Source organism: Excalfactoria chinensis, chromosome 1 (assembly GCF_039878825.1).
Source record: "Excalfactoria chinensis isolate bCotChi1 chromosome 1, bCotChi1.hap2, whole genome shotgun sequence".
Classification (NCBI taxonomy): Eukaryota; Metazoa; Chordata; class Aves; order Galliformes; family Phasianidae; genus Excalfactoria; species Excalfactoria chinensis.
Window position 1 is genome coordinate 126286531 of NC_092825.1, and position 25967 is coordinate 126312497.

General features: G+C 42.7%; 1 protein-coding gene across 1 annotated transcript; it reads right to left on the reverse strand.

Annotated features, from left to right (window-relative positions):
• Positions 1-258: 258 nt before the first annotated feature.
• RFX8 (regulatory factor X8) lies at positions 259-25667 on the reverse strand. Its single transcript, XM_072361484.1, has 15 exons — positions 25618-25667; positions 24049-24172; positions 21022-21083; positions 20425-20511; positions 17177-17236; positions 14914-14976; positions 13812-13947; positions 13650-13727; positions 13075-13188; positions 12476-12626; positions 10801-10859; positions 7435-7591; positions 4634-4728; positions 3452-3566; positions 259-524 (listed from the first exon to the last, which is right to left on the reverse strand). The coding sequence occupies exons 1-15, from the start codon at positions 25665-25667 to the stop codon at positions 259-261; spliced, it is 1617 nt and encodes a 538-aa protein (XP_072217585.1).
• Positions 25668-25967: the final 300 nt, after the last annotated feature.

Sequence of the window (25967 nt, forward strand, 5' to 3'; positions counted from 1 at the left end):
ACTTAATGCTTTTCTTTCTTTCTTTCTTTCTTTCTTTCTTTCTTTCTTTCTTTCTTTCTTTCTTTCTTTCTTTCTTTCTTTCTTTCTTTCTTTCTTTCTTTCTTTCTTTCTTTCTTTCTTTCTTTCTTCCTTTCTTCCTTTCTTCCTTTCTTTCTTCTTTTTTTAAGCTTTCTTCAGAGCTAATATTTTATCTCACCTTTTATTATTATTTAATATTTTATCTCACCTTGATTTCTGTGGCTTTCTCCCCCAGACAGCTCAGAACTCTGAATATACGTTGCTTAATCTGATGTCGCTCTGGTTCAGCATCAAACTTATAAGAGTTGACTGAGAAGCTTCAGCTGGAGGTTCCTCTTCTGCAAAGTAGCCCCCAAAGTAGCTGGGCTCATAAACCCACAGAACAGGCTGGTCGCTTTGCTGTGTGACACAAAAACTTTCTTCTCCCTCCTCTTCCTCCTCTATATAGGACTGGAAGACGTGAGCAACATAATCCAAGAGTAGCAAATTAAACAAATGCCAGGATCCTAGATTTGAAGAAAATCAAAAGTAGCTGTAGCAACCTCTTAACTTGCAAACCTTCCTGATGTGTTCTTTTTTTGAAGGGCTCCCTTGCAGTGATGGGCTAGACAAAGTAGCAGTCTAGCACTCATCAAATAATACTTGCAGAATGACCTAGTTCCAAATACCACAAATACCACCCAGCAAAATGGGCCCTGACTGTAGATTTTAAGCATAAACAAAAGCCTTTTCCCAAATTTTACCAATAGAGAAAACTATATTTGTGTTTATTCATTTTTCTACTCAAGTTCGTCCCCCAGATTCATTGCTCTTGTAGAGCTTATTAACTAGCATGTATTGTCTCCATTCCTCACTAACACAGATAAATTATTCAATCTCTCCCCAAGTTAACCCTCGTACAGATTTCAGTTTGTTCAATACCTATGACATTAAATGGCTTACCTTGCAGCTGGGTATGCCAAAATACCAAGTTATAGTTGCCAAAAGCCAAAAGAAGGACTCATGGAGGCCACTGAATTTTGACTTGTACCTGTGGTTGAAAGTGCTTAAGTGTCTGTAGGTGCCTGTCCAGCCACCGTGACTTGGCAATACTCCCCTGAATGCCTCAGAGGGGATACTAAGCTGATGTAAGGTTTTGTGTATGAGATAAGTAGAGGCACATGTGCTGGAAAGGAGGTGGTGATGGAAGAGCTTTAGCATAGAATTATGGAATCGTCTGGGTTGGAAAAGACCTTCAAGATCATAAACCCAACTATCAACCTGACCTGCAGCGTTCCATCAGTAAACCATGTCCCTTAATGCCATGAAGTCCCATTAACCCTGACTGCTGTGACACTGTTGCTTCTTTCAGCCTTACAGGGGACTAACTGCAGGTTCCTTCCATTGCACTTGAACATCACCCATGAGGAGGCTGGATTGGAATAGGGCACAAGACAATCCTGAGCTCAGAAGCATGTGTTATGTGTGTCAGAAGTGCTAAGTTTCAAGCAAGAGCCCTAGACAGAAGTGAGCTTGGATCTGTTTTTTGGTATGTGACTTCTGTTGTGAGGATGCATGCTGTATTAACATGACACACATTTACCAAAAATACTACATTTTACCTAAGTAAGTGTGTGTCCTCGGTGGGTGCAGCACATTCTGACTTGCAGGATCCTCACCGTTTCTGTATGAAATGCTGAGATTTAAGACATTTATGAAAACCAATGGCCTGAGTTCAGAGTTGCTCACTCAGGCTTCTAATGGAAATGTGGGAGTAGAGACCTGGGAAAGACGGGACGCTGTTACATCATATGACCCAATGTCTAAAGGAACCAATGGTTTTAGGTAAGAAGATAATAATGACCAGTTTAATTGGAACATCACAGAGAAAGATTAAAAGGCATTTTAAACGCTCTGTCATAAGTGAAAATAAATTAAATCTCAGTGTTAATGAAGTGCAGTAATAAGACTGTCTTATGTGAGATGAAAACATTGTTTGTAACTAGTTTGAAGAAGGCTCAGCAGGGGGATAGGATGCTTTACATCAGATGGTATTAATTATGTCCCCAGCCATTAACTACTAGAGAACAGGGAGGCAATACATTAAACTCTTCTTGAGGTACGAAGAGGGGAGAGGATTTCATCTTCATTAGCAATTTCAATCAACATTGAGCTTCCAGTGCTGTTCGTGGAATTTGTTCACACTTTTCACTCAATGCACAAAATATTGCATCTAACTTAGGGGAGTTTTATGCGGAACACTTCTGCAGAGATAGAAGACTGATTATTTTATTATTACTCTGATGTAGACACTCATGGACAAGGGACCCGACTGTGTGATGTATTCCATGTAGTCAGAGAGCAAACCTTCATTCCTTCTCCAGGGAGTTCATAATCTAATTATGAGGCAAAAGGTAGCAGCTAGATGCAGAAAAGTGCTGTGCATGTACATACACAAGCACGGTCAGTAATAGGGAAAGAATACTGAAGAACATAAAAGGCAGCAACCTTAGCATACCCCTTTGTTATGTCTTTGTAGGAAACACAAAGCCTTAAGCTTTGAAGGGGAATGTCTAAGAAGATAATGAGGGTTTTTTTTGGCTGTTGGTGTGAAGCTCTCTCCAACAGAACAGGAAAAATTATGAAGGTGCTTCTTTGGAAGTCTGAAAGGTAGTTCATGCAGTCTGGGTTGAGATGCTATCCAGAGGACAGAGTGCATTGCTCCAGAATAAATAAAAGACAGATAGCCTCTGAAAGGTCTCACAAATAAAGAGAAAGGAAGTTAGGTTTGATGCAGTGTAGAAGAGGAACAGTTGATTCAAGACACAGCTGTACCACCTCAAGGCACTTTCAGTAAATGTGACTGCAAAGGCCCCTCACTTCTGCTTTGCATTAGTGTGTGTGTGATTTGGTGCTAGACAGCTCTGAGCACTACAACAGGGACAAAACACATCCAGCTGAAAGAGTGACTAGTTTTCAGTCAGTCTAATGTGTTAGCGTAAGGCATAAGCAAAGGGAAGGAGCCTATACCTTCTCTAGGAAGAACTAGCTGCACTTTTGGCTACTGTCTGGATCTGCTCTTACTGTATTATACAGAAAAAATATAGGATTATGGAAGCTACCGCTTGAGATATATGGAATTATTATGGCTAGGGATGCTGCTGCCCCAGCTCTCCACCACCCCTTCCTGATGGAGTTCCTGCAATGGAGGTGAAGAGGGGTTTGCATCTAAGGATGCTGTTATCCGTTTCACATCAAATGACGGCCTCTACCAAAACAGGGAGTCCTGCCCCTCTGCCATCTCCAGCTGCATCTTTCTCCCTTCCTCCCTTATGCTCATCCTAGAGAGGTGGTGCTCATTTGGATCACAGCTTGACTGCATGTCTGTTGAAACGATCGGGTCCCTCTGCCATCTGAGGTCACGTCAGATGACAGGCACAAGGCTCTCACTTACCAAAACTGTCTGCATAGTTGAGTGTCATCGCCTTGCTTACTGCACTCAGTAGGAAGTTCCATCTCAACTGGAAATCAGCAGCCAGTTTTCTAAACTCCTGTTTATTCCTGCTTGGCTGCAAATAGAGAAAAATAAAAGATGTTTTATGATGAAGCTGGTTAAAAGAATCCCTTATTGTGTTGTTGACTATTTCCCTGTGCAGACGGCATACAAAGATGGAAAATTAAGTTAAAATAACTTAGGTTGAAATGGATCTTTGTACGTCATCTTATTTCAGGTCTTTTCCAGCCAAGTTCTGAATGTCTCCAAGGTATTCTCCACCCTTCCGGGTAACCTCTTTGTGTGTTTGACTGTCCTCGTGGATTGGTTTTTTTAATCTTTGGAATTTTTCCTTTGCTGTGTCTATTGCCCTGTAACTGTGAACCTCCATCTTCCCCGTGGCTGAGGGTTCTGTGAGATGGAGGCACCACAGAACTGCAAAGTGCTATTTCTAATTATAAAACCCACCCAGGATATTAGGGGGAAAGAGCTGAAGAAGTTAAGTACAGTTTATCCTGCTTCTTCAGAAAAGATACGTTTTAAAAAAGGAATTTAACCACCCTCCAGCCCCAGATTCATTGGTCTGTCCACCCAACAGGGCGCAGTGGTACTATCAAACTGCCACTAGTTCTGGATCACTGATGGACAAGCGCTGCAAGAACTGGTAACCTCGGGAGAGATCTGTACACAAAGATGATGGTACTTGAATCTTTCATGAGAGCTAGAAGCACTGTACTAGCATTTATCACTCTCTTACAACCTGCTGAAAATGAACAGTTTCATAAACCAACAATTCCAGGAGTCATTAAGTGTTCTCTTTATTTATACAGACATTTTTCTTATAGATCTTGATTTACAAGGCAGTGTTACAGACTGCGTCTACAAAATGAGACCAGATACTGAAATCACCAAAGTGGATATATGCATAGAAATACATCTGTAGTTGCTTGCACAGATGGAAGTTTTGTATGCCAATTAATTCTCTCTTTTTTGTGCAGCATGCATAAATTGTATTTATGCAAATGTGCAGTCTGGTCCTGTTGCTAGTATACAATGTAGCTCCCGAAAACTTTCGACAGGCTGTGGAGGGATAAATGCTGCCATCACTCTTCTTTTTCTGACACTGTTAAATTCATTTTGTACCTGAATGACAAAAGCCTGAAGATTTGAAGATATACAGCTTAGGAGAACTCGAATATCTGTAGACTGTGCCAGAGAAGATAATAGGTCATTCAAACCTGTGAAATAAAGAAGGGAGATCAAGCGGTTGGCTTGCTGCCAGTTCTAGATTTTTTAATTTCTTTTATATTTGGCTTTAAACATATTAAGACCTCTGTTTATAGCATTTTGATTGGTGTAACTGTGCAAGTTCTTAGAAACTGGTCAGAATTCAAGCTTATGCCATAAAACCATAGAATCATAGTATCAGAGAATGGCTTGTGTTGGAAGGGACTTCAAGGACCGTCAAGTTCCAACCTCTCTGTTGCTAAATGCCAGATCAAGTAGATAAGGCTGCTCAGGGCCTCATTCACCTGGCCTTGGGCACCCCAGGGATGGGGCATCCACAGCCTCTCTGGGCAAAATGTTCCAGTACCTCACCACCCTCTCAGTGAAAAACTTCCCCTGATATGCAACCCAAATCTTCCCTCCTTTACTTTTTCCCCTTGTCCTTTCACTATCTATCCATGTAAAAAGTTGATTTCCCTCATGTTTATAATCTCCCTTTAAATTCTGGAAGGCTGTAATGGGGTGTCACCACAGCCTTCTCTTCTCTAGACTGAACAATACCAGTTCCTTCAGCCTGTCTTCACAGGAGAGGTGCTCAAGTCATCTCATCATCTTTGTGGCCCCCCTCTGGACTCTCTCAAAGGTCTAGCATCTTTTCTGTGTTGAGGGCCCCAGACCTTGACATAATACTCCTGACGAGCCTCGTGAAGGCAGAGTAGAGGGGGACAATCACCCCTCTTCTAATGCAGCCCATGATACAGTTGGCTTTCCAGGCTGCAAGTGCATGCTGCTGGCTCATGTTCAGTTTTTCATCTACCAGGACCCCTAAGTCCTTCTCAGCAGGGCTACTCTCAAGGAGATCTTCCCGCAGTCTGTATACATATATGAGATTCCCCTGACCCAAGTGCAAAACCTTGCACTTTGTTTTGTTGAAAATAATTAGGTTCACTGGGGCCCAACTTTCAAATTTATCAAGGTCCCTCTGGATGTCATCCCTTCCTCTGCTGTATCAACTGCACCACTTAGCTTGGTGCCATCAGTAAATCTGCTGAGGGTGCACTCAATCCCACTGTCTATGTCATTGATGAAGATGTCAAAGAGTATTGGTCCCAAGATGGACCCCTGGGGGACACCACACATTACTGGCCTCCACCTGGACAGAGGATGTTCCATCATCTTCCCAGGTATAGAAGTGAGGTTCCACTGGCCTTTAGTTCCCTAGGTCATCCTTCCTCCCTTTCTTACAAGTGGGAGTGAGGTTTCCCTTTTTCCAGTCACCAGGGAATTCACCTGTCAACCATGACTTTACAAATATGATGGAGAACAGCTCAACAACCACATCAGCTATTTCCCTTAGGACCCTGATACGCAGGTCATCCAGCCCCATAGCCATTGCTACCATGCCTGCACTGATCTAATTATCATGGCCAAAGTGGAAAGAGTAAACAGTGCACAAGTGCAAGGTAGAATATTATTATATGCAATACTAACTTTCTTATCTTAGCTTCTATATGGTTGAGAAAGAAAAATCCATTGTGGAGGAGGGGACTGTTTTGAAACAATAACAAAATCTACAGATATCCCATAGTACTCTATGGAAATATATATAGCATTGCCAGAAAGCAGTGCAGACATTTCCCCAAAAGATTAGAAGCTGCCACTATGTGCTACAATCTGCATCACGACTGCACCTCTCTGAATCTACACCCTTCTAGCTAACAGGACTTATTGTCAGAAAACATATACATAAGGCCTGTAAAACTTTGTTTATTATTAATAGCAATTTGGAAAAGGCGTGGAAAATGAAAACGCAATCAATCTGAAAAGACCTCTGAAAAGATAACGATTTATAAAATGGATGTAATAAAAAAACTCCTGTGCATTGTTTTTGATTTTAAGGCTCATATGAACGTTGTTCAGACGGTTCTCTTGATGGCTCTACGAACAAAGAGAATCATTATTCCTGCCAAAAGCCGTCACAGGCAGGTGGTGGTGCATCCCCTGTCAGGGAGCACGCCTGCGGCGGGCCAGGAACAAAGAGCTGAGGATTCCTCCATCAGCTCTAAGCACAGCCGGTCCATCTTGCCTGTTTCTTGCTAATGATTTAAATGGCAGTCTGTTCATCTTAGAATTAACTTGCCATTATGTTCCCATTGCTTCTCAGTAGACTGGCAAATATATCATGTCATGGCTGCATGAAAACCTTGTATTTTAGTGTTTACAGCACAGCATCAATTCCGCAGGCCCTAACAGAGCAAAAAGATGAGGAAGCTGAAAGGTCTTCATCCAGTTCAGCATACGGGTATGTAAAATCCAGCCAACAGCAGGTGATTTCATGTACTGCAATTAATAAGTAAGAGGGGGAAATGCAAAACGTAATTCTAGGAAACTCTTTTTTTGTCAAAGCAAATCATAAAATGTCAATGTCCCTGTTTATCAGCCTTCTTTTGGAAGATGTATCATTTGGGAACACAAAACCCGCTCCCGCTGCCATAGAAAGCATTAAGAGAGAATCAAAGCCTTTCATTCTTAACCTTTAAAATCAAACGGATATAACTGCGTGCTCCATTCTCAATTTTATTGGCTCTTTTCCAGTACTTAGGGTTACTGAAAGCCTGTAATTCCCTGTAGGGCAGATGCCATGAATAAACATGCTAGAGCTTTAACAACGTCAGGCGGAGGCTTAAATGGATAGAAAAACATAGAAAAAAAATTACATTTGATTTCTATGTTGTACCGCAGTTCATCTGGATTTCCATACTTCTTTTGAAAGAGGTTTCCAGGCACATCCAGCAATCCTTGATCGATGACAGCATTCAAGTCCGAGATCAGAACAGTGACTTTGCTGTAGTTGTTCAAGACTATTCTCATTGTCTGCAGTTATTAAGAAAACAGTTAACGTCTTTCACTTCCACGAGCCCTTAACTCAGCCAAAAAAAGCTTCCCTTATTCAGTGCTAACTTAGAAGTGGGGCTTGAAATTTACCACTAGACTCCAAATGGGGATTACAAAAATATAAAAGCACCAAAGAAGATGAATCTTAAGCTGTCTTTGAGTGGGTTTTGTTCTGGGTGATATTATTCTCAATGAGACTTTGTGGTAGTGTCTGTGATGGAGAAGACAAAGCTGACAGGTGCTTGAAGAATCTGGGCAATTGTTTTCGCCTGCAGTTAGTATAGTTATGCCAAATAATGGTGCTTTGTCTGAAAAAATGAAATGATGTATTGGGATCTACTTTCCCTCAATACCACTTGTCCTTAATACGTGTTCTCATTACATTCAAAAGTGAGTTTTCTTGAGTTTTCCTGGCCTTCAAGAAGGCAAAAATAAGGCTAGAAATACACTGTTAGTTAAAGTGATATGAAGTTCGAGTAAGGAATTTGCCCCATTTCTTTGCTTGCAAGTCATTTGTGAATGAATCGGGTTTCATATTTGTCCCCATAAATATTACATACACAGATACTGCAGAGGATTTTCTTCCTCACTTTTTAACCTCACCACTCAAATATCACAAGCAGCCTGACTCTCAGTAGTCTTTTTCAGCCAAGTTAAAGACAAAGCTTCTTTTCTTGCTTTACATGGAGTTTCCAGCATTGGAAGAAGAGCTGCTGGTCGCAGCAAGAGCACACAATGAGAACACTGGCAGCACAGCTCCATACCCCAGTATGTTAGGCCACTCTCTTTCTTTACCCATTACACTTCACAAAGCACAATACTCTGAATTACTAAGAGCTGGCCCTGACAACACTTAAATACAGCTTACCAAAGGCAGGAATCGGCCCTTGGAAATGACAAGCATTATGGTCACATTCCTTTCTCACAGGGAATTTGCACCTTCTTATACTCTAATTATTTCCGTACATCAGGTAGTAGCAAATATCAGCCTGCTTTATCTACACACGATGGGAAAGTTACTTTTTCCTTCCGAATGCTGACCCTGCCAAAATTGTTCAGATTTTCTCACCAGGTGGCTAAATTATTGCAAAGTGCTCTACGAGGCACAGTGTGTTTACACCATTCAGAAGCTGCAGCTGCACAGTCCCTCAATAACCGTTCTCATTAGGAGCACTGTCACCTGCTTTGACCACCTGTCTCTGGTTGAAATTCAAAGTGCTTTTCAGGGAGAGAAAACCTTGAAGGACGATTAGAAATACCAAACGACTCCTGTATGAGAGAATTAAACTTCAGGTTGAGACAGAAATAACTGAGAAAGAATGTGACAGAGGTCTGCAGGAAGAACTGCATGAAAAAGGGCACAAATTTTACAACTAATAAAAGAAAGCACTTTTTCACACAAGAGATAATCAAATCCTGGGGGCTCGCTACCCCGAGATGTTGTGAAGGCTAAAACCAGGATATTAAATGAATGGATGGGAATACAACCTTCATCTAAGATAGCTGGTTGTGATGGAGCAGGGCATTGCTTGCTCTGTGCATGTCTATTTTATCTGAGTATCCAGTGAGGACAATCAGAGGAAATAGTAAAGCACACTCAAGGGGCTGGTCTGACCAACTAAAGCACTGACTGGATTTCTCTGGGTGACATTCACCTCGACAAGAAGCATCTGTGTGTTTCTCACATGCTGAGCATTTAAAATACTCATGCTGTCCAGCTAACCATCTTCTAGTATGCATTAGATGGAGGGGGTAATCTTGCAATACAATCTTTATCTGACTCTTGTTTCCTACTCTGCTCTCTGGAGCCCCGTATAAATGGCTTGGGTAATGTCAGAAGTTATATACCTGAGGCTATAGCTGCTGAAAGACTATGGGGATGTTGATTTACAAGGCTCACATTTTCTCACTTGTTGAAGCTGTTGTTTTTAAATTGCTAATGGAACTGATTGTCAGTTTCTCTGGAGTACCCTTGCCCTTTGCTTGTATTTTAAAGAGGCTCTGGAGAAGGTGCAAATGTCATTTACCTGTGCAAAGACTGCCAGTTAGCATGAAGAGGAACCAGGCTCAGAGTGTGCTCTATGGTAAGTCTAGACCTGACCCAGGTTCTCAGTTCTAGAATGTTCACTTTGTGCAGGTTAAAACAGTGCGCAGTCAATGTAAAACAGAGGGCTGCTGCTGGAGAATTCCCTCCAGCTAGGTTAAAACTCTTTTTCCCTAACTCTCAAGGGTGTAGATTAAATGTTGAGTCTCCACAGCTCTTCCATGTATCAGGAATGCATAGAGAAGAATCAAAAAGCAGCACCTTGATGCCGCACCTCAAGCCTGAGCACAACAGCATGAAGTCTAAATACAGCAATCAGGTCCAAATGACTGGGAATAGCTGGCACATACAGCTGTGTGGGACTGGCTGGTTTGATGTGTAAGAAGCAGTGTTAAGAAGCATGCAGTGTTATGAAGCTGAGTTTTTCCTAGCGTTCAGCATCTCCAAAGTGCTGCTTCAGGAAATGGCAACTACAAGTCCTCAGCATTTGATAGAAGTAGACCCTTTGTTTGTGTTAGGACACCTATGCACATTTGTGCTTTTGTTTATTATTATTATTTAAAAAAAATAACACCCCCAAAATGACTTTTTTGTTTTAGAAGTGTGAGGTTTAACTTTTGTATGTTGCTGGTGATGAAGCTTCCCCACAAAGGAAAACGACATTTATTAAGGAAGGATGTGATGCTGCCGTATAACCCAAGGAGCCACAGTTCCCCTTTAACTCCTTTGCCGTGGGGACACAGTGAAGTCATTTAATCCAGATGGGCTATATCAGGAGAATCTTGTACCGCTTGTGCTGTGATTTTGCAAGTATTTAAGGACAGCAATAGAAGAAAAACTACAGGAAGGGCACAGCCCATCATAATAATGCGGCACTGAGTAAGTACAGGATAGCAACCACTAACCACATCTTGGAGGCTCTCACAGAACCCAAAGGGCCCCTCAGCATACTTACTGTGGGCAGAAATAAGTAGGATGGTGAGCATGGTTTAGACCATGGTTAGTATACAGATAATAACACCTGTGCTGCTGCTGTACTACTGCAGTGGAGCATCTCATAAATGATCCTTACTGTGTGTTGGCTTCTTTAGTGAATGAGATACTCAGGGTTGTTTGTTTTTTTTCCATGCATTCTGGAACATACCTTGGCCATATTAGAAAGATCTGTCTTTCTCCTGAGTCTTTTTATAAACACTGTAACTTCTGTTAAAGAAGAAGAGGCAGGTGTTTCATATGGTTAATAATTTACATTCTTAAAGATACTGATGAAGACAGATCTCTTTAAATTGTAAAGCAGATCCCGGTGGGAGCAACAGGCTAACTCAGAGCACAGAGATATCTGAGCTGCTATCTATGCTGAGGACCCCGCGAGTTTAAAGCTTGCAAGCAGCACAGATTACTGCTCTTCCTCCACTGGAAATATGTTAATCCACGATGCAGAGGAAAAACGCTTCCAATATGATTTCTATGAGATACTTCTCAAGCAAGAGCAACATTCTTTTATTTGTATGGTTTCAGATACCATCACGACTGATGGCAGCGTGAATTCTAAATGTTCTGTTTTGATTAGAGTTTGCATTTTCACCCTTATGTATCTACAATTCTTCAGCACCGTTAATAAAAGCAGATTTCTGTTGCTCTACTTGATCCTGTCTATAATGTGTTAGAATTACTAACAGTGTGGTCCAAGGATATCCTTTCTAAGAATAAAATATAACTATCTCATTTCTAGTTGCAGGAAAATCAAGTATAAAATAACTTAAATCTGCAGACAGACAATGGTTTTCAAGTAAATTCTATTTCTCTGAAGTTTGTACAAGCCCCAAAGCCCGGGATATGCATAGAAAGTGTTGTAGGTGATTAATTACGTACTATACTTTCATGCACAGAAGTGTGTTAAAAGCAGATTACTAAATTCGCTCTGTCAATTGTTTGAATGTAAGGACTGCTGGGTTTGAGACCGACTGCAAGTCATCCTTGAGCACATGTGTGCACCTGTATCCATGCAGTATCCCATCTTTCTCACTGTAGAAATGGTTTTCATTCATGGAGCAACAGAGCAGTCTAATTCTCCAGCATAACTGAACTAGCTGATCTTAAAGGTTCCTTCCAACCCAAACCACTCTATGATTCCAAGTAACATATAAACTGCAGAATCATAGAATGGCTTGGGTTGAAAAGAACCTTGAAGATCAACTAGTTCCACTGCTGTGGGCAATGACCCCTTCATCAAGATGCCCAAAGCCTCACCTAACATGACCTTGAACGTTTTGTACGTATGAACATATCTGCATACATAAAACAGAGTATGTATGTGTGTACATATTTAGGATCACACACCTTTGTATATTACAAGATTTCTAAATCCTGCTCTAATGACAGAGTCACATTTTCCCTACAGGCCTTTGGCTTTTTTTTTTGTACTTTATATTGGACTGCCCTGCTGTCATTAATTAATATATCTGCATAAAACCACTTGCAAGGAGAAGAGGCAGAACAATACCTAAACTTCAGAGGGCAGGGTGCTTATTTTTCAGTCATCAACACAGCCAAAGTGAGTGTGGCAAAAGACAGGTCTTTAAAAAGATTCGAGTACACTTTAATTAACCAGGAACTCAGAATTATTTGGGCTTAAATTTGTTCTCACACCAATTGAGACCATTTATTTTTAGCTGTGTGCCAACTAACTCTAGTCCTTCCTACTATCAAGGTCATCAGCTAAAATGTTTTTAAAATAATTTAATAGCCTCGTAACCCAATCTTTTCTGCAGTTGAAGCAAAGGTTGTTTTATGAAAATCACTCTGCTCCTCGTACTCACCTTTACATTTGGATGTTTGGAGTGGCATTGGAAGCTCTTCCAAAGCGTTAAGCAGCCAGAGCTTAACATTTTTACTGAACGTTCTGATCGACTTCAGATAGTGGACAGACACCTCCTCCAAGAAGTCACCAAGGAGAATATTATCCATTTCCTACAATGTATAAATACAGTAAAGTTACCAAAGGAAAAATAACTCTCATGTAGTTTAGAATCCAGCTATCAAGCTGAATTTCAAATTCATATCCTCATTCTAGAATCCCAGATCACTTTTATAATATCCATCCTCTACTGGTATTAAGAACTTTCAACCGTGGTTGTATGCAGAGCCAGGAATTGAACTTGATGATCCTTATGGATCCCTTTTAACTTGGCATATTCTGTGATTCTGTGAACTGAAGATATGGCAGCAAATGGCTTTAGTCTCAAATTCCACTGCCTCCTTTCAAAATCTGAACCCACTGGCTCAAAATTTATATATACATATACACTGAAAATAAAATCTCACTTTACAGTACACAATAAACAACTGATCTTTCTTTCCAGGTAGAACTACTAGGGCAAGAATCATAAAGTAATTACAATAAACATGTCTACAGTACCTTGAATAGATATCTGTCGTAGTACTTGAACAGCTGGCATATATCTGGCAAGGATATAAATGCTATTTTTTCAGGCTGTAGAGACTTCCAGAATGATGTGATGCAGTCTTCCACCTATTGCAAAAAGTCCTTTATGAATTTTCACCAGTTTTATGCTAGTGACATGTGATGCATGGCTCAGAGAAAGGACATACGCATTAGCACAGAAGCAGGAAGATGATCACAGAGCTTGGCTCCACACCTGGCTTAAGCCAGGTTCAGACACCACTGGGAGCACCCTGGGGTGAACCTGGCAAGGAAGCATGACAAAGAGCAGGGAGGCAAAGAGATGTGCTGTGGATATGTGGGTATAATGGAATATTATATCCATGGCCTTGTGTTTTATGTCCACATCACATTCTAAGAGCTGATCACATTAATTAATAATTCCAGTGTATCTCGATTGAGTGCTCTTTTTGTTCATAAATGAATGTCTACCTTAGATAAAACCATCAACTAAATAAGCTACAAAGAAACCATTTCATTTTCACATTTGTTTGCTGTCATGCATGGAGGTTACTGAAGCAAAGGCATACCTTGTCAAGCTCTTGCATTTTCACAACCTGTAAAATGTCTTGGCAGTGGCTACTGTACTCATTTGCGATCTGTATAACCTGGACAAAGTGAGCAAAAAGAGTGTAAAACAGATTGTGTAGTCAAAGAGATAAACTGCTTGATTACTGAATACTTAAACATACCATCTCATAGGGGTATTTGTTCAGTAACTCTTGCTCCCAAGGGCAGGCTAGCCCAAATTCAGGCAAAACGTATGCAAGTCTGTCTTCTTCAGTTTTCAGATAAGTGATCGATGGAAAACAGTGCAAATCCTTGCTCCAAAGCATCGGAGGGTATGTTAAAGAATTAAGAAAACAAAAACAAAACAAAAAAGCACACAGTTGTCATTTCTGCTGAAGTTACTAAGCACTTTCTTGAAGTTGTATGTTGTTATTTTTTAATAATAAGATGTAATTATTCACAGAAATGCTTGTTCTTTTTGTAAAAAAAAAATAGAGGTGGGTGAAGGAAACAAGCATGGTTGACTGAAAGTTCAAATTCCAAACAGTACATTAATTTATTTTCAAACCAAGTGAATATGTCGTGCTACACGTATATTATACATATATTTTCTGTAGCATTCATTTTGACGGCAGCCATCTTCTACATAAGGCTTGAGATAGTTGGCAGAGCCTGGGTTGCCAAGGTTTTCTTCAGCTGTTGTTACATGCACTCTGAGCACCGTGAAAAAACAGGAAAGACACACAGTCTCCTTTTCCCTTGCTGTGATCTCTGTAATCCCGCTGCTCATGCTTTGTGGGTTGGTTTCCAACCACCCCAGCGTCAAGCCAATTCCCTACTGCATTCGAGAACTGACACCAGTTAGCCTAGCCTTTGGTGAGCAGGGCTTCTATTCTCTTAATCACTTCACAGCGCTTTATAGTCTTCCTTTGCCAATATGGTCTCAGTGAGTTGAAAGGACACTGGCACAACAGCAAGAGGGCCTGCAGTGGTGGGCTTCCAACCAGGAAGGTGATGCCCAACTAACAATTCCAGTGTTGGAAGCCTGGGCGGTCAGCCATGATTTCAACACTTGGCATGGCAAAGATCATTTGAGCTGATACTTAGACAATACTTAGCCACATCAGGAGTAGGGGGAGTAAGCATTTAATGAGGTTACACAGACAAAGGTTACTTCAGGGAGAGTGATGGGTTAATTGTATTTAATTATAACATGATATAGCATTTCTAATTAAGCACACAGAGAACCATTTTGTTGTAAGTCTGATCTATCTGAAACTCACTGTTCCTCTTTTTTTGCTATTGCTCTCATAACCAGCTGCATCTCCAGAACTGCAGGCGTCTGCACTGTGGTAAAATACAGAACATAAAGCCCTTTAAAAAAAGCCACCAATTTATACTGTGTTCAGTGAGAAAATGATCTCAAAGTGGATAGAGAATACTAGGCTGATGTAGGCAGCAGTGTGTTTAAGAAAAGAAATCCCTCCCTTTCCAATCTTTCAGTGGCCCCAGGATTTTCTAATCAATCTGGAGACTAATTTCAAGATAAAATAGAGCTACTCACTGCAGACAGCAAGATATTAGCCCTTTAGCAGCGCAATCTCTTCCAACTTCTTGTACCAAATTCATGCTTTTGAACTTGTAGTGGCTACTTGTTTGGAATGAAAATAAAAATCATAGACACAGAAATAATGAAATCATAATTGTCTTTGAGCTTTGACTGCACAGTAACCCCAATTTCTGTTCCCTTTATCAATGCAGATAGCAACTTTTTCCTGGCTGCCCCCTGCCTACTTTGAAAGTCTTCCTTGATGTTCCACACTCTCAGCATTCTCATGGGTCCGCAAAGGCTCAACAATCAGCTTTTGGTTGGAAAAACCAAGAGCTGGGCAGCAGTAGGCTGCTTTCTTGCTTTATCATCTCCTCCCTCCTCCTACATCTGTGTTGCTAAAGTGAATCCTTCAGGAGAGAAAGGCAGTGGCACTCTCCCTGAGAAACCTTGTCTGTTGTCAACAGTGTTGTGGTTCATCTGTTGAAGGAAGGGAAGGACAACTTTGGCTACAGGCTTGCTAAGCCTAAAGCTGCCAGGGAAGGGGAACGGTGAAGGCGGTTTCAGCAGTGGCTGACCAGAGACAACAACAAGAACAGCGATCAGTAGGAGGGCACTTGAAGAGCAGCACAAAGGAACACCAGCCAGTAAGCCAATTTCTGGCACAACTTTAGTTCCTCAACACAAATGCATGGGCACAGGAAATAAGGAAGGTGAACTGGAAGTTTTAGTCCAGTCTTAGGGCCAGGATATTCTGGGCCTCAGTGAGATGTGGTGGGATGGCTCACAAGTCTGGAATGCTGAGATGAATGGCTACAGGCTCTTCAGCAAGGATGGACAGGGAAGGAGAGAAAGTATAACCCTCAACATTAGGGAAGGTCTGGGCTGCATGGAGCTGGGTAATGTCAGTGGAAGGATTGGGTTCACTCCATAAGAGTCAGAGGAAAGGCCTACAAGGGAGATACTATCTGGAGTGCTGTGTCCAGTTCTGGACTCTCCAGTTCATTAAAGACAGAAAACTATTGTAGAGAGTCCAGTGAAAAGCTACAGAGATGAGGAACCTGGCACATCTCCTGTACAGAGGGAAAAATGAGAGACTTGGAGCTGTTCAGCCTGGAGAAGAGAAGGCTGAGAGGAGATCTTATCATATCTCATAGATATCTAATGGGCGGGTGCCAAATGGATGGTGGTGCCCAGTGACAGGACAAGGGGCAATGGGCACAAAGTGCAACAGAGCAAGTTCCATCTGAACACGAGGGAAAGCTTTACTGTGAGGGTGACAGAGCACTGGAACAGGCTACCCAGAGAGGTTGTGGAGTCTCCTTCTCTGAAGACGTTCAGAGCAAGCATGGACTCTTTTCTGTGCAACCTGCTGTAGGGAACCTGCTTTCGCTGGGGTGTGGACCTTGTGATCCCCACAGGTCTCTTCCAACCCCTGCAATTCTGTGATATGGGAGATGCTCCAGCCAGCCCCCCTCCCCACCTGCTGCTGACATGCGCTCCCTGTCTGTGAAGCCATTTCAAGCTCCTGGGCTCTCAGGGGCTCTGTTATTTGGAAGGTGGCAGCCAGTGTTTTGCACAAAATATGCAGTCCTTGCTGGTGGCTGGTACACACACCACCTCCCTTTTCCTTCACCATCACTTTGGTGCTGAAAGCCAAAGGACTCCAACCACCGAAGGCCTGGCACAATGTTAATGCTGCATGTGTATGCGCTGCTGTCAAAAGTCTCATCCTTGCTGGTTCCTAAAGCCCGTGGAATACAATTAACAAACATTTTCCAGCTCCTGCTCTTCCCAAGCAGGCAGCCAGCTGCATTCTGCCGCTGCTGCTATGGCAACACACCTCAGCACCTCACCTCTCCTTTGGCAGGCTGCCTAGTCTGTTTGCCCATGCTGGGGAGCAGGCTGAAGCCTTCCTTCTCACTGCTCCTCCACCTGCCCCTACTTCACCTTTGCCAGGTGAGGCAAGCATCGTTAGCAAAATAGGTTCAGACTCACCCGGTGCCCACAGGGGTGCTTGGCTGCCATGCAGAAACACTCTTCCCTGGAGAGCACTGCCTGGGCAAAGATAGAGCACACAGAGTGGAACGTGGGTGGGAGGCGAGGGCAGTGAGCTCAGCTCTGCCTCCCATGGGGCCGGGGAGGGGGAATGAGAGCTGATAGGGGAGGTCTGGTTGTAGAGATGGCAGAAAGACTGAGTTGAATGGGAAGGAAGAAGGGAAAATGAATGGAAGGAGAATGGTGAATGGGACTGACAGATTACACTGAGATCAGAAAAGATAATATCCTGGAAACACACTAGTATTTGTAACTGAAAAATTACCAGTTTGCTTCACTACGAAGTCAGATGCCCAAGCCTCCCCTGTTACTAGATCATGAAGTAACTCTTACTTAGAGGTCTTTTCCAACCTTGGTGATTCCGTGCTATGATTCTACTCTTATAATGCTGAAACTCATTGGCATTTTTTAGCACTGTCATACTCCAAGCCACTTTGACATGCCAGAGCAGCTGCCATTGTAGGGAGACCTCATCCTCAAAGCTCCTATTCCTAAAAGTCACCTTAGTGTACTTCAAATCATCCCACGCCCTCTTAAATCTTCCTAATACCTTTGGAGACCCATTTGGTCACAGCTCTGCTTAGTTGCACTGCTTTCACATTATCAGCAGCACAACGGAATATGTATCTTCAGAAATACTCAACATTTCAAAACGGAGCAGCTCACAGGTGCTTTGCAAGAGTATCCTCATCTCTCCTAGTGTGAGCTCATTCCATCCCAGCAACCTGACATGTCCAAGGCCTTGTTGACTACCAAGAGGCAAATGCCTTCTTTGCAATAAAAGGCTAACCGTTATAATCTTATGACCATTTCTATGGCACCAACAAGCAAAGCTCCCAGCATTCCAGGCCCTTCATGGGCCCAGTTCCTTACTACCAGCTCCACATCAAGTGCTGATGACCTCAAAAAGGTCAAGAAACACTGTTTTCAGTAATTAGAGACAGTGGATTGTAGTGCTGACACCAGTCCATTCTTTAACAGCCTGGAGGGAGTTTGGGTGGATGTGTTCATCTCTCAGGTGGGCTCTCAGTTCCACCTTCCCCTCAGGTAGAAGCTCCAGAAGAAGCACCTGCACATCAGACTCAGCGCAGGTGTGGGAAGATGCAGCAGTCATTTGGGATGTGCTGACTGCTCAGGCATACATCCCCGTGTCTGCCAGGGGGATGTGGCATCAAGCCAGCGAGGTCTCTCCTATTCATTGGGTCTGGTTTGAAGACAAGCATTTGGACTGCACAGTAATGGTATATTAATCATCTGCTTCACTGTTATCTGTAAGTTTTCACACCAGCACACTCTTCCAGACTGTTGTGTTATGGTTCAATAGTGTCTGCTGCTGCCATCATTTTAACTCCACAACAACGTTTGTCCTCACGGGCAGAAAAACACTCCATTTTTTATTACTTTTTTTTTTCTAACTTTTCATTTCTCTACTTAAAAAAAAAATTATTCCAGGGATGTTTTTTGTTTGCTTGTTTGTTTGTTCAGTGGTGCTTTTACTGGATGACGAGAATTAATTCGTGTTTCTAAAAGTACTGAGCTCTCCAGAGAAGACAGTAAAGATGAGATACGTTGTACGTGGCCTAATTTATTTCCTTAGTTATTTTGTGGGAGGAGGATTATGATAACCACGTGTCCCTGGCTGCATTTCATTTGCTTGTTTTTTTACTGCCTTCTCTGTTTTCTCCTGCTGTCCTTTAACAGGCCCTAAGAAGCAGCGGTGACACCCAGGTGCTGCTGGTGCACGTGTTGGCTCTAGATAGGGGCACGTGGCTGGGTTTGGAGTGAAAGGTGCTCTAAAATGCAGCTCTGTGACTTCACACAGCAGCTTAAATGAAGGAAGTGTCACATAAGATAATTTCATAGTTAACGGACTTACCTAAGAGTATTGCAGCAAGAAAACTGATGTTTATCTGAATGTATATGTATTTAATACAGCGTGCATTGGTAGCTAGGGATATCACTTTAGCAAGGTTCTCATGTGAAATGAGCCTCACATCGCCTATGAATAATTTGTTTGGTCTCAAAACAACTGATTGCCACTTGATTGTGTGCAGAACCTGAGCCTTTGCCCTGCTCCACTCTTTATCCTTGCTCCGCTGCGGCTGCTTGGACTGCTGCAGCTTTGCTCTGCCATCTAACTAGCAAAGACAGGCAGCAAACCCGTGGGTATAATTTTTCCATTCTCTTGCAGCGTGTATTCAATTAACTATACAATAAAATACCACAGACAGTGAAACAGCTTTCATCATCGCCAGAATATCTGAGTGCTTAATAGTCTGTCTTGTATCCCTAGAACATTTGTGCCGTAGAGAGCTATTACATACCCATTTAAAAGAATGGAAACCAAAGTACAGAATTCATTTGTATACACATTTCTTTTTTTTCCTTCTCCCCAGGAGAAATGCAAGTCTGTAGCTCATTTACCTCAACCGTGACCTTAACGATGGCCTTCCTCATCCTGCCTACAACTGAGTTGAGATCAAGTCTACACTTAGCTTCTATGCTACCTTATGTTCATCACTTTTTTAGATTGTTTTTCTGTTTTTGCAGTCAATTTCCACTCCTGTCTTATGTATCATCTCATTGCTGTTCCCTTACAAGAGGTTACTTTAAAGCCTGACATTTTAAACCAAAACAGAAGCCGTATTTTCAAAGTAGCATGCCTCATCTTTTAGTAAAAACGAGATAACACCGCTGCACATAGAACTCGTCAAAAGAGTGCAGTCATTTATCACAGAATCACCAAGGTTGGAAAAGACCTGCAGGGTCATCCAGTCCAACCATCACCGATAGTTCTCACTAAACCACGTCCCTTATATTGCAGTGCGTATCTCTTCAGCCTGCTGCTTACCAACAGAAGTGCTACAATGTCAAGAAGCAATTGTCATTTATCTGAGCTTCCATTTAGAGCTTCAACGTGTTACGTTCTTCCCTTAGGTTTGGCAATGGTCTGCCTTTCTACAGTGTCCAATTCAGGGAAATCTGATTAGATAGGGCACTTTTTCCAAACGGAATGTTCTTGTAAGGAGTATTGCTCAATGTCACGGCACTTCTATAGTGTGTGTAAGAGGAAGGAAATACTCATACTGTTGACGATGTTCAGCCAAGAGAAATAACAGACTTCTATATACAGACAATATCTAGATTATCATGTGACATTTCGTGATTGAAATACTCAGAAAACAAACCTGCGATAATTTTTCTGAGACAGAAGAAAGCAATAACGTCCATAAAAGGAAGAGTCCTTCTTGATAGCTATTCCATCATAGTGATATCTAGAAAATAATTGTTAAAAGAGTGGATGAGCTGACAAGCAGCTGGTTTTCGAGACAGTTAGCGAAGAATTAACGCTCCTCTACTGAAAGCATCTTCGGACAAGGAGAAAAGACAAAGTGAAAATAAAAATGCTACATTTACTATATCAATTCTGTTGGAAATTTATTTCCCTGGCACAAAATATTTACACAAGTGTTTCTACAATGATTTAATGAGCTTTACTTAGTTCTTTGGGTTGTTTTTGTGGGTTTTTTTGCCCTTGAATGATACCTTCTTTGAAGTGAACTAACATAAGCCAGCAGATACAGCACAATAGCTTTGCACAGGATAATTAGAGAAGTCACAGACTTCTCAGCAGGCAGAGGACCCCACATGGACCCCAAGGGAGATGGAGGAAGAGATCAGAAGATATATCAGAGCTGGAGCTGATAATTCTGCCATTTTTCCCCCCAGTTTTACTAGAGCAATCACTCACCATGTTTTGCAAACAAAGGACTCAGAAACTATACCTGGCACTGCCTCTGGTGCCCAGTCTTCTTGTCCCCAGACCTGGGAAAACTAACCGGATAAGCTAAAAAACAAGCAGAAAATTAGAGATTCTTGGCAAGTTCATTCAAAAACACAAAGGTGTAACTCATTACAGTTTTCTCTCCTTGATCACTTCTTTTTCTTTCCATTGCTTGCTGGCTAATACCTGTCCCTACATACCTCTCAAATAGTAACTGCTGAACTGAAGTCAATCAGGCTTTTGTGGATCAAAATGAGAGTAATTTCACGGATTACCTCCCTCAGGTGAGTCTTGTTTCACATCAGCCTGGTTTGCCTGCACTGAAGCACACCCAGGAGACCACCCACAGCTGGCTGGGTGCAGCACAGCCAGGGGAAACTGATCTGCAAGAAGCATCTGTCTGAGGCCTATGGAGCTCCTCCATCTCTGTCCAGCCCTCCTCAACTGAGCAGTGTTCACTCACACAACGCTCTCATTTGAGCCCACACAGCACTTGCAGGCTGGGCTCTAACTTGATGTTTCTGAAAGGCTCCATCCCCACACTGCACAGTGACCTCCAGGCCACCCCTGAGGTAATGTGAACAGGGGTCAGGCAGCACCTGCCAAGGTTAAGCCCTACAGAATAATATGATAGTGTCAGGGTAATACCTCACTTCACCACCATTATTCTGCATGAGCTCCCCTGTGGAGGCAGGGCCTAACAAGGGGTGCTGGAGCTGTACAGGAATGAGGGCACAATGCTGTCACTGAGCAAGGTGATCCTTCTCTGCAGCCCAACACTGCCTTTGTGCAGAGTGCACCTTGTTGGCTTAAGGGCCTGCACAGGGTCAGATTGCATTCCCTGACCTGCATGTTACAACAGTGCTGGTATAGTTCTGCTTTTTGCACGTTTTTGCGTGCACAAACTTCAGCTGCTCCCTTTCTCAATGTGCTACATACTCCCCTTGTCCCAAAAGGCTGTCCTGTGAACTGAGGCCTCCTCTACAGACAGTGGCATACACTGGAGCAGAGGGAGCAGGCAGATTAAATTAGTGCCATCTCAAATAACTGCAGTTTCATTCACACAAGGCTTGATTGCAAAAATCCTTACAGACAGTGCGGTCAAGTTACCACAGCTTGACAAATTATTAATAGCTCATATTATTCACCGGCCTCTTGTAACCGCTTCCATGAGCACCTGTATTTTAAAGCAGTGTAACTGCAGCTCCTGCCCCTCAGTCTCCTGCTGCACAGCCACAGCTCATGCTGAGGTGGGACTCACCTACGTGGCTCCTTGTGTAAGCTACTCTTGGCAGACTCCATGGTCAATGGAGAAAAACAGGCAGTTCTAAGGCGTGAGCCACCTGAACTGATGAGACGATTCATTCAGGGTGAGAGGAACCGTATGTAACTACTTATTTCTCTCCATCAATTGCTAAGAGATGGTAAGGTGATGAGCTTCATGGCAGACCTCTGTACCGAACCAGACCAGTCCCACCCATGGCTTGGCTGATGGGTGATGAGCCATTAGGCTGCAGTAAACCAATTGTGTGGGATCAGTCACTCAAACCTGAAGTAAGAGTGATCATCACCCAGTAAAAACAAAACAAAATGAAACAGGTTCAGCTGAATTGAGACAAATGATTCCTAAAATGAGTTTATCCACACACAAAATTGATTCCAGGCAAAACTTTCTCCTGATTTTTTTCTTTATAAATGCTAAACCAGCTCCTACCACAGGCACTAATGGAAAACTATTAGCTGTGAAAATAGGAAGTTCTGAACAAAAAAATCTTGAATATCAATCACATACAATTCTGTTTTCCTTAATTGGTCAAATAAAGCCAAATAGCTATGAGAATTTGTTGCATGTGGGATTTCTATGTGGTAATTGCCTTGTGGGTTGTATCAGCATCCACTTAGTGAAAGAGTGTAACTGCTTAAAGGAGATTGTTTTTTACATCTGCTTTTGTTTTGCTTGGAAGATTCAGTGAAGAATTTTCAGCGCGTGTTTGGAGCAAAATCTCCCTAAGTGTACTTAAAAAAAGGAAGCTTCAAATTATGTAACAACCAAATGGGTCTTTTAAGGACAGAAGAATCCGCTTCTCAGGACTGGTTTCTTTACCTCGCACTGTTTACCCTGGAAAAGCCTTCTGAAAAAAATAGTTCACAGAATCACAGAATCTCAGGGGTTGGAAGAGACCTCAGGAGATCGAGTCCAACTGCACTGCTGAAGCAGGTACTGTACAATAGGTCACATGGGTAGGTGTCCAGATGGGTCTTGAATAGCTCCATAGGAGGAGACTCCTCAGCCTTTCTGGACAACCTATTCTGGTGCTCTGTCACCCTTACCATAAAGAAGTTCTTCCACATGTTAGTATGGAACTTCCTACATTTGAGTTCTGGGCCTTTTCTCCTTGTCCTTGCCCCACTAAGAAGATCCTGGCTTCATCTATTCGTCTCCTAGCTCTATCCAGATATTTATAAACATTGATGAGATGCTCTTTTCCCTAAGCAGAGCTGACCCAGGTTACTCAGCCTTTCCTCATTCGGGAGATGCTCCAGGCCCTTTACCATCTTTGTGTCCTTCCACTGGACTCTCTTTTCTGAGCTGGGGAGCCCAGAGATCTTTGCCAATGCAACATGCACATCTTCCCTGAAGAAAATGAATTCCATTATAGACAGTGCTTTTTTTTTTTTTCTCACCAGTGGATGTGTATCTACATGAGGGCTTACTAGAAATATATTAGCAAAGACATAAACATAGCTATCATTTTTAGATCAGCACAAATCACTATGCACCCACCACAGAAAACATGGATACAACTCCCGGATAAGCCAAAGAAGAAGTAAGGACAATACAGAAGCCTTCAAACACAGTCTTTTCTAAACTCTTAGGCTGAATTACCCTATTAATAATATATTGTGTACACTCCCTTTTCTATTATTTAATTTTTCTTGGTACACGATGCATACATTTGATACAAACGTATCTTATTTTCTGTTTGGATCTCAGCTTCTAATCTTACAAGTCCTCTCTATTCTGTACCTTTCCAAAGGTGGCTGAATTTACTTTGTCGTTGTCATTGGAACTGAAGTTTTCTATATACATTTCATATAGCAGCCAGCGGGGTATGGTGCATCCTTCGCACAAACAGAAATTATCAGCTATCCTTTAAAACAAAACAAAACAAAACAAATCTATCAGTTTATGTCGGAATTAGGGGGGAAAAAGGATTGTTGACTTGCAGTTTAAATAGCTTGTCAAGTTTACAGTGGATCAGGTAATAGTAACTCCTATTTTATGGAAGCATAAAGTCAAAGTAAGGACTATCACTTCTATGCCGATTCATATTGTGATTATAAAAGAAAAAGATAAGGGCACTTTCTCTTCTGAAATGTTCAGCGTGATGGTTTGTGGGTGGAAGTGCACAAGTTAGGAAGGTCCATATTCTGTTCTTACACAATCTCAATGCTTTAAGCACAAATTTAGAACAGAATTTCAATTTACAGTTACAGTGCAACAGAACTGATGGCGCCAAAACTCATCCTTAGGTTAAACTCCTTGCCCATCCTAAATGTCAGAGCAGTCATAATCACATAAGTGGAACTATTTGCTTAAACTGGATTGAGACCCATAGATTTGTAGAATCATTATGGTTGGAAAAGATCTCTCAGATCACCCAGTCCAACCAGCAGCCCACCCCCACCATGCCCATTGCCCACGTCCCTCAGTGCCACATCCACGTGGCTCTTGAGCACCTCCAGGGATGGTGATACACCACCTCCCTGGGCAGCCTGTGCCACTGCAGCACCGCTCTGTGTGAAAAAGAAAATGTGAACTTAGTTTCTTTTTAGCCTAAGTTATTGACTCTACCAGAATAAAGACCTTTAGGTATGAGATAATGGCAATGTCTTCAGTGTCAGAGGATAATAGCTCCCTGCAGTACAAATACAAGAGCAAAAAAGCAGAGAGGGGATTAATTTTTAGAGCATGACGCAGTGCTCATGTGATGGTGTTGTCTTACTGTGACTCCACTTCTGCTATACCCAGTGATTTACACATATTTGATTACTTCATCAGATGAACGCCGGTAGAGCACAGTGCCTCACTGTGTCTGTGGCAATAAGCAGGTTGGTTCCGAACGCAGACTTTTCATATCCATCAGGTAAGATTAGCAGGTCAGACTTTAACTCAATGCGTTCTTAATACCCTGATTTCAGGCTACCCAATGTTTGCCTAAAGCACTAGCTTTACTGGTAGCAGATGATAGGAAAGCTCCGCAGCAAAGAGATACGCTGTAGCAGATGCCAGTTAGCATCAGCATGCCATGGCCTCATGATGTCTGCTCAGCTCTTGCTTCCTCCCCGTCTCCAGAGCTGAGAGATCCAACGGGACTTTTCACACCATGGGGCTAAAAATCAATGAGATTAATTCTAGAACTGAGCCTACTTCATACCCAGACTCTTCTACTCCCAGTCGGAGCTCCTGCAGCCCCCGGTGGGAGGGGACGTGGGCTGACCCTCAGCCCTGTTTCAACCACGTCCTACCGCGCTCCTGACCGGCCCCCGCCGGCCCACAACCACGGTCTGAGCTGCGGGAAGGAGCGGCACTCACCAGCGGGTGATGGAGAGGTGCAGGAGGGAGGTGGGGCTGCCCTCCGCCATCCCGGGCCGGACGTGCCGAGCCGAGCCGCTCCGCGCCGAGCCGTTCCTTACCGGCTAGCGGGGGCTCGCGAGCCGCGCTACCTTTCGAAGCCGCTACCCGAGCGCGGGGCGGCCGAGCATCGGGCACCGGGCACCGGGTACCGGGTACCGGGTACCGGCTGCCTGGTGCCGGGCAGTGCGAGCACCTCGCCTCGAGCTGCGGGCTTCACCGACCTGACACGCTGTATTGTGCCCTGTTTTATCTAATTTAACCGAAACAGGGGAGATTTAGACTGCGTATAAGGCAGAAGTTTTTGATAA

Excerpts from the sequence above, each read along its gene's own strand:
- RFX8 (XM_072361484.1), bottom strand. The coding sequence starts at position 25,667 with ATGGCGGAGGGCAGCCCCACCTCCCTCCTGCACCTCTCCATCACCCGC. Across the intron at positions 24,173-25,617 it reads CACCTCTCCATCACCCGCTG|GATAGCTGATAATTTCTGTT; the intron begins GTGAGTGCCGCT and ends TTTGTTTTAAAG. Across the intron at positions 13,728-13,811 it reads ACAAATACCCCTATGAGATG|GTTATACAGATCGCAAATGA; the intron begins GTATGTTTAAGT and ends CACTTTGTCCAG.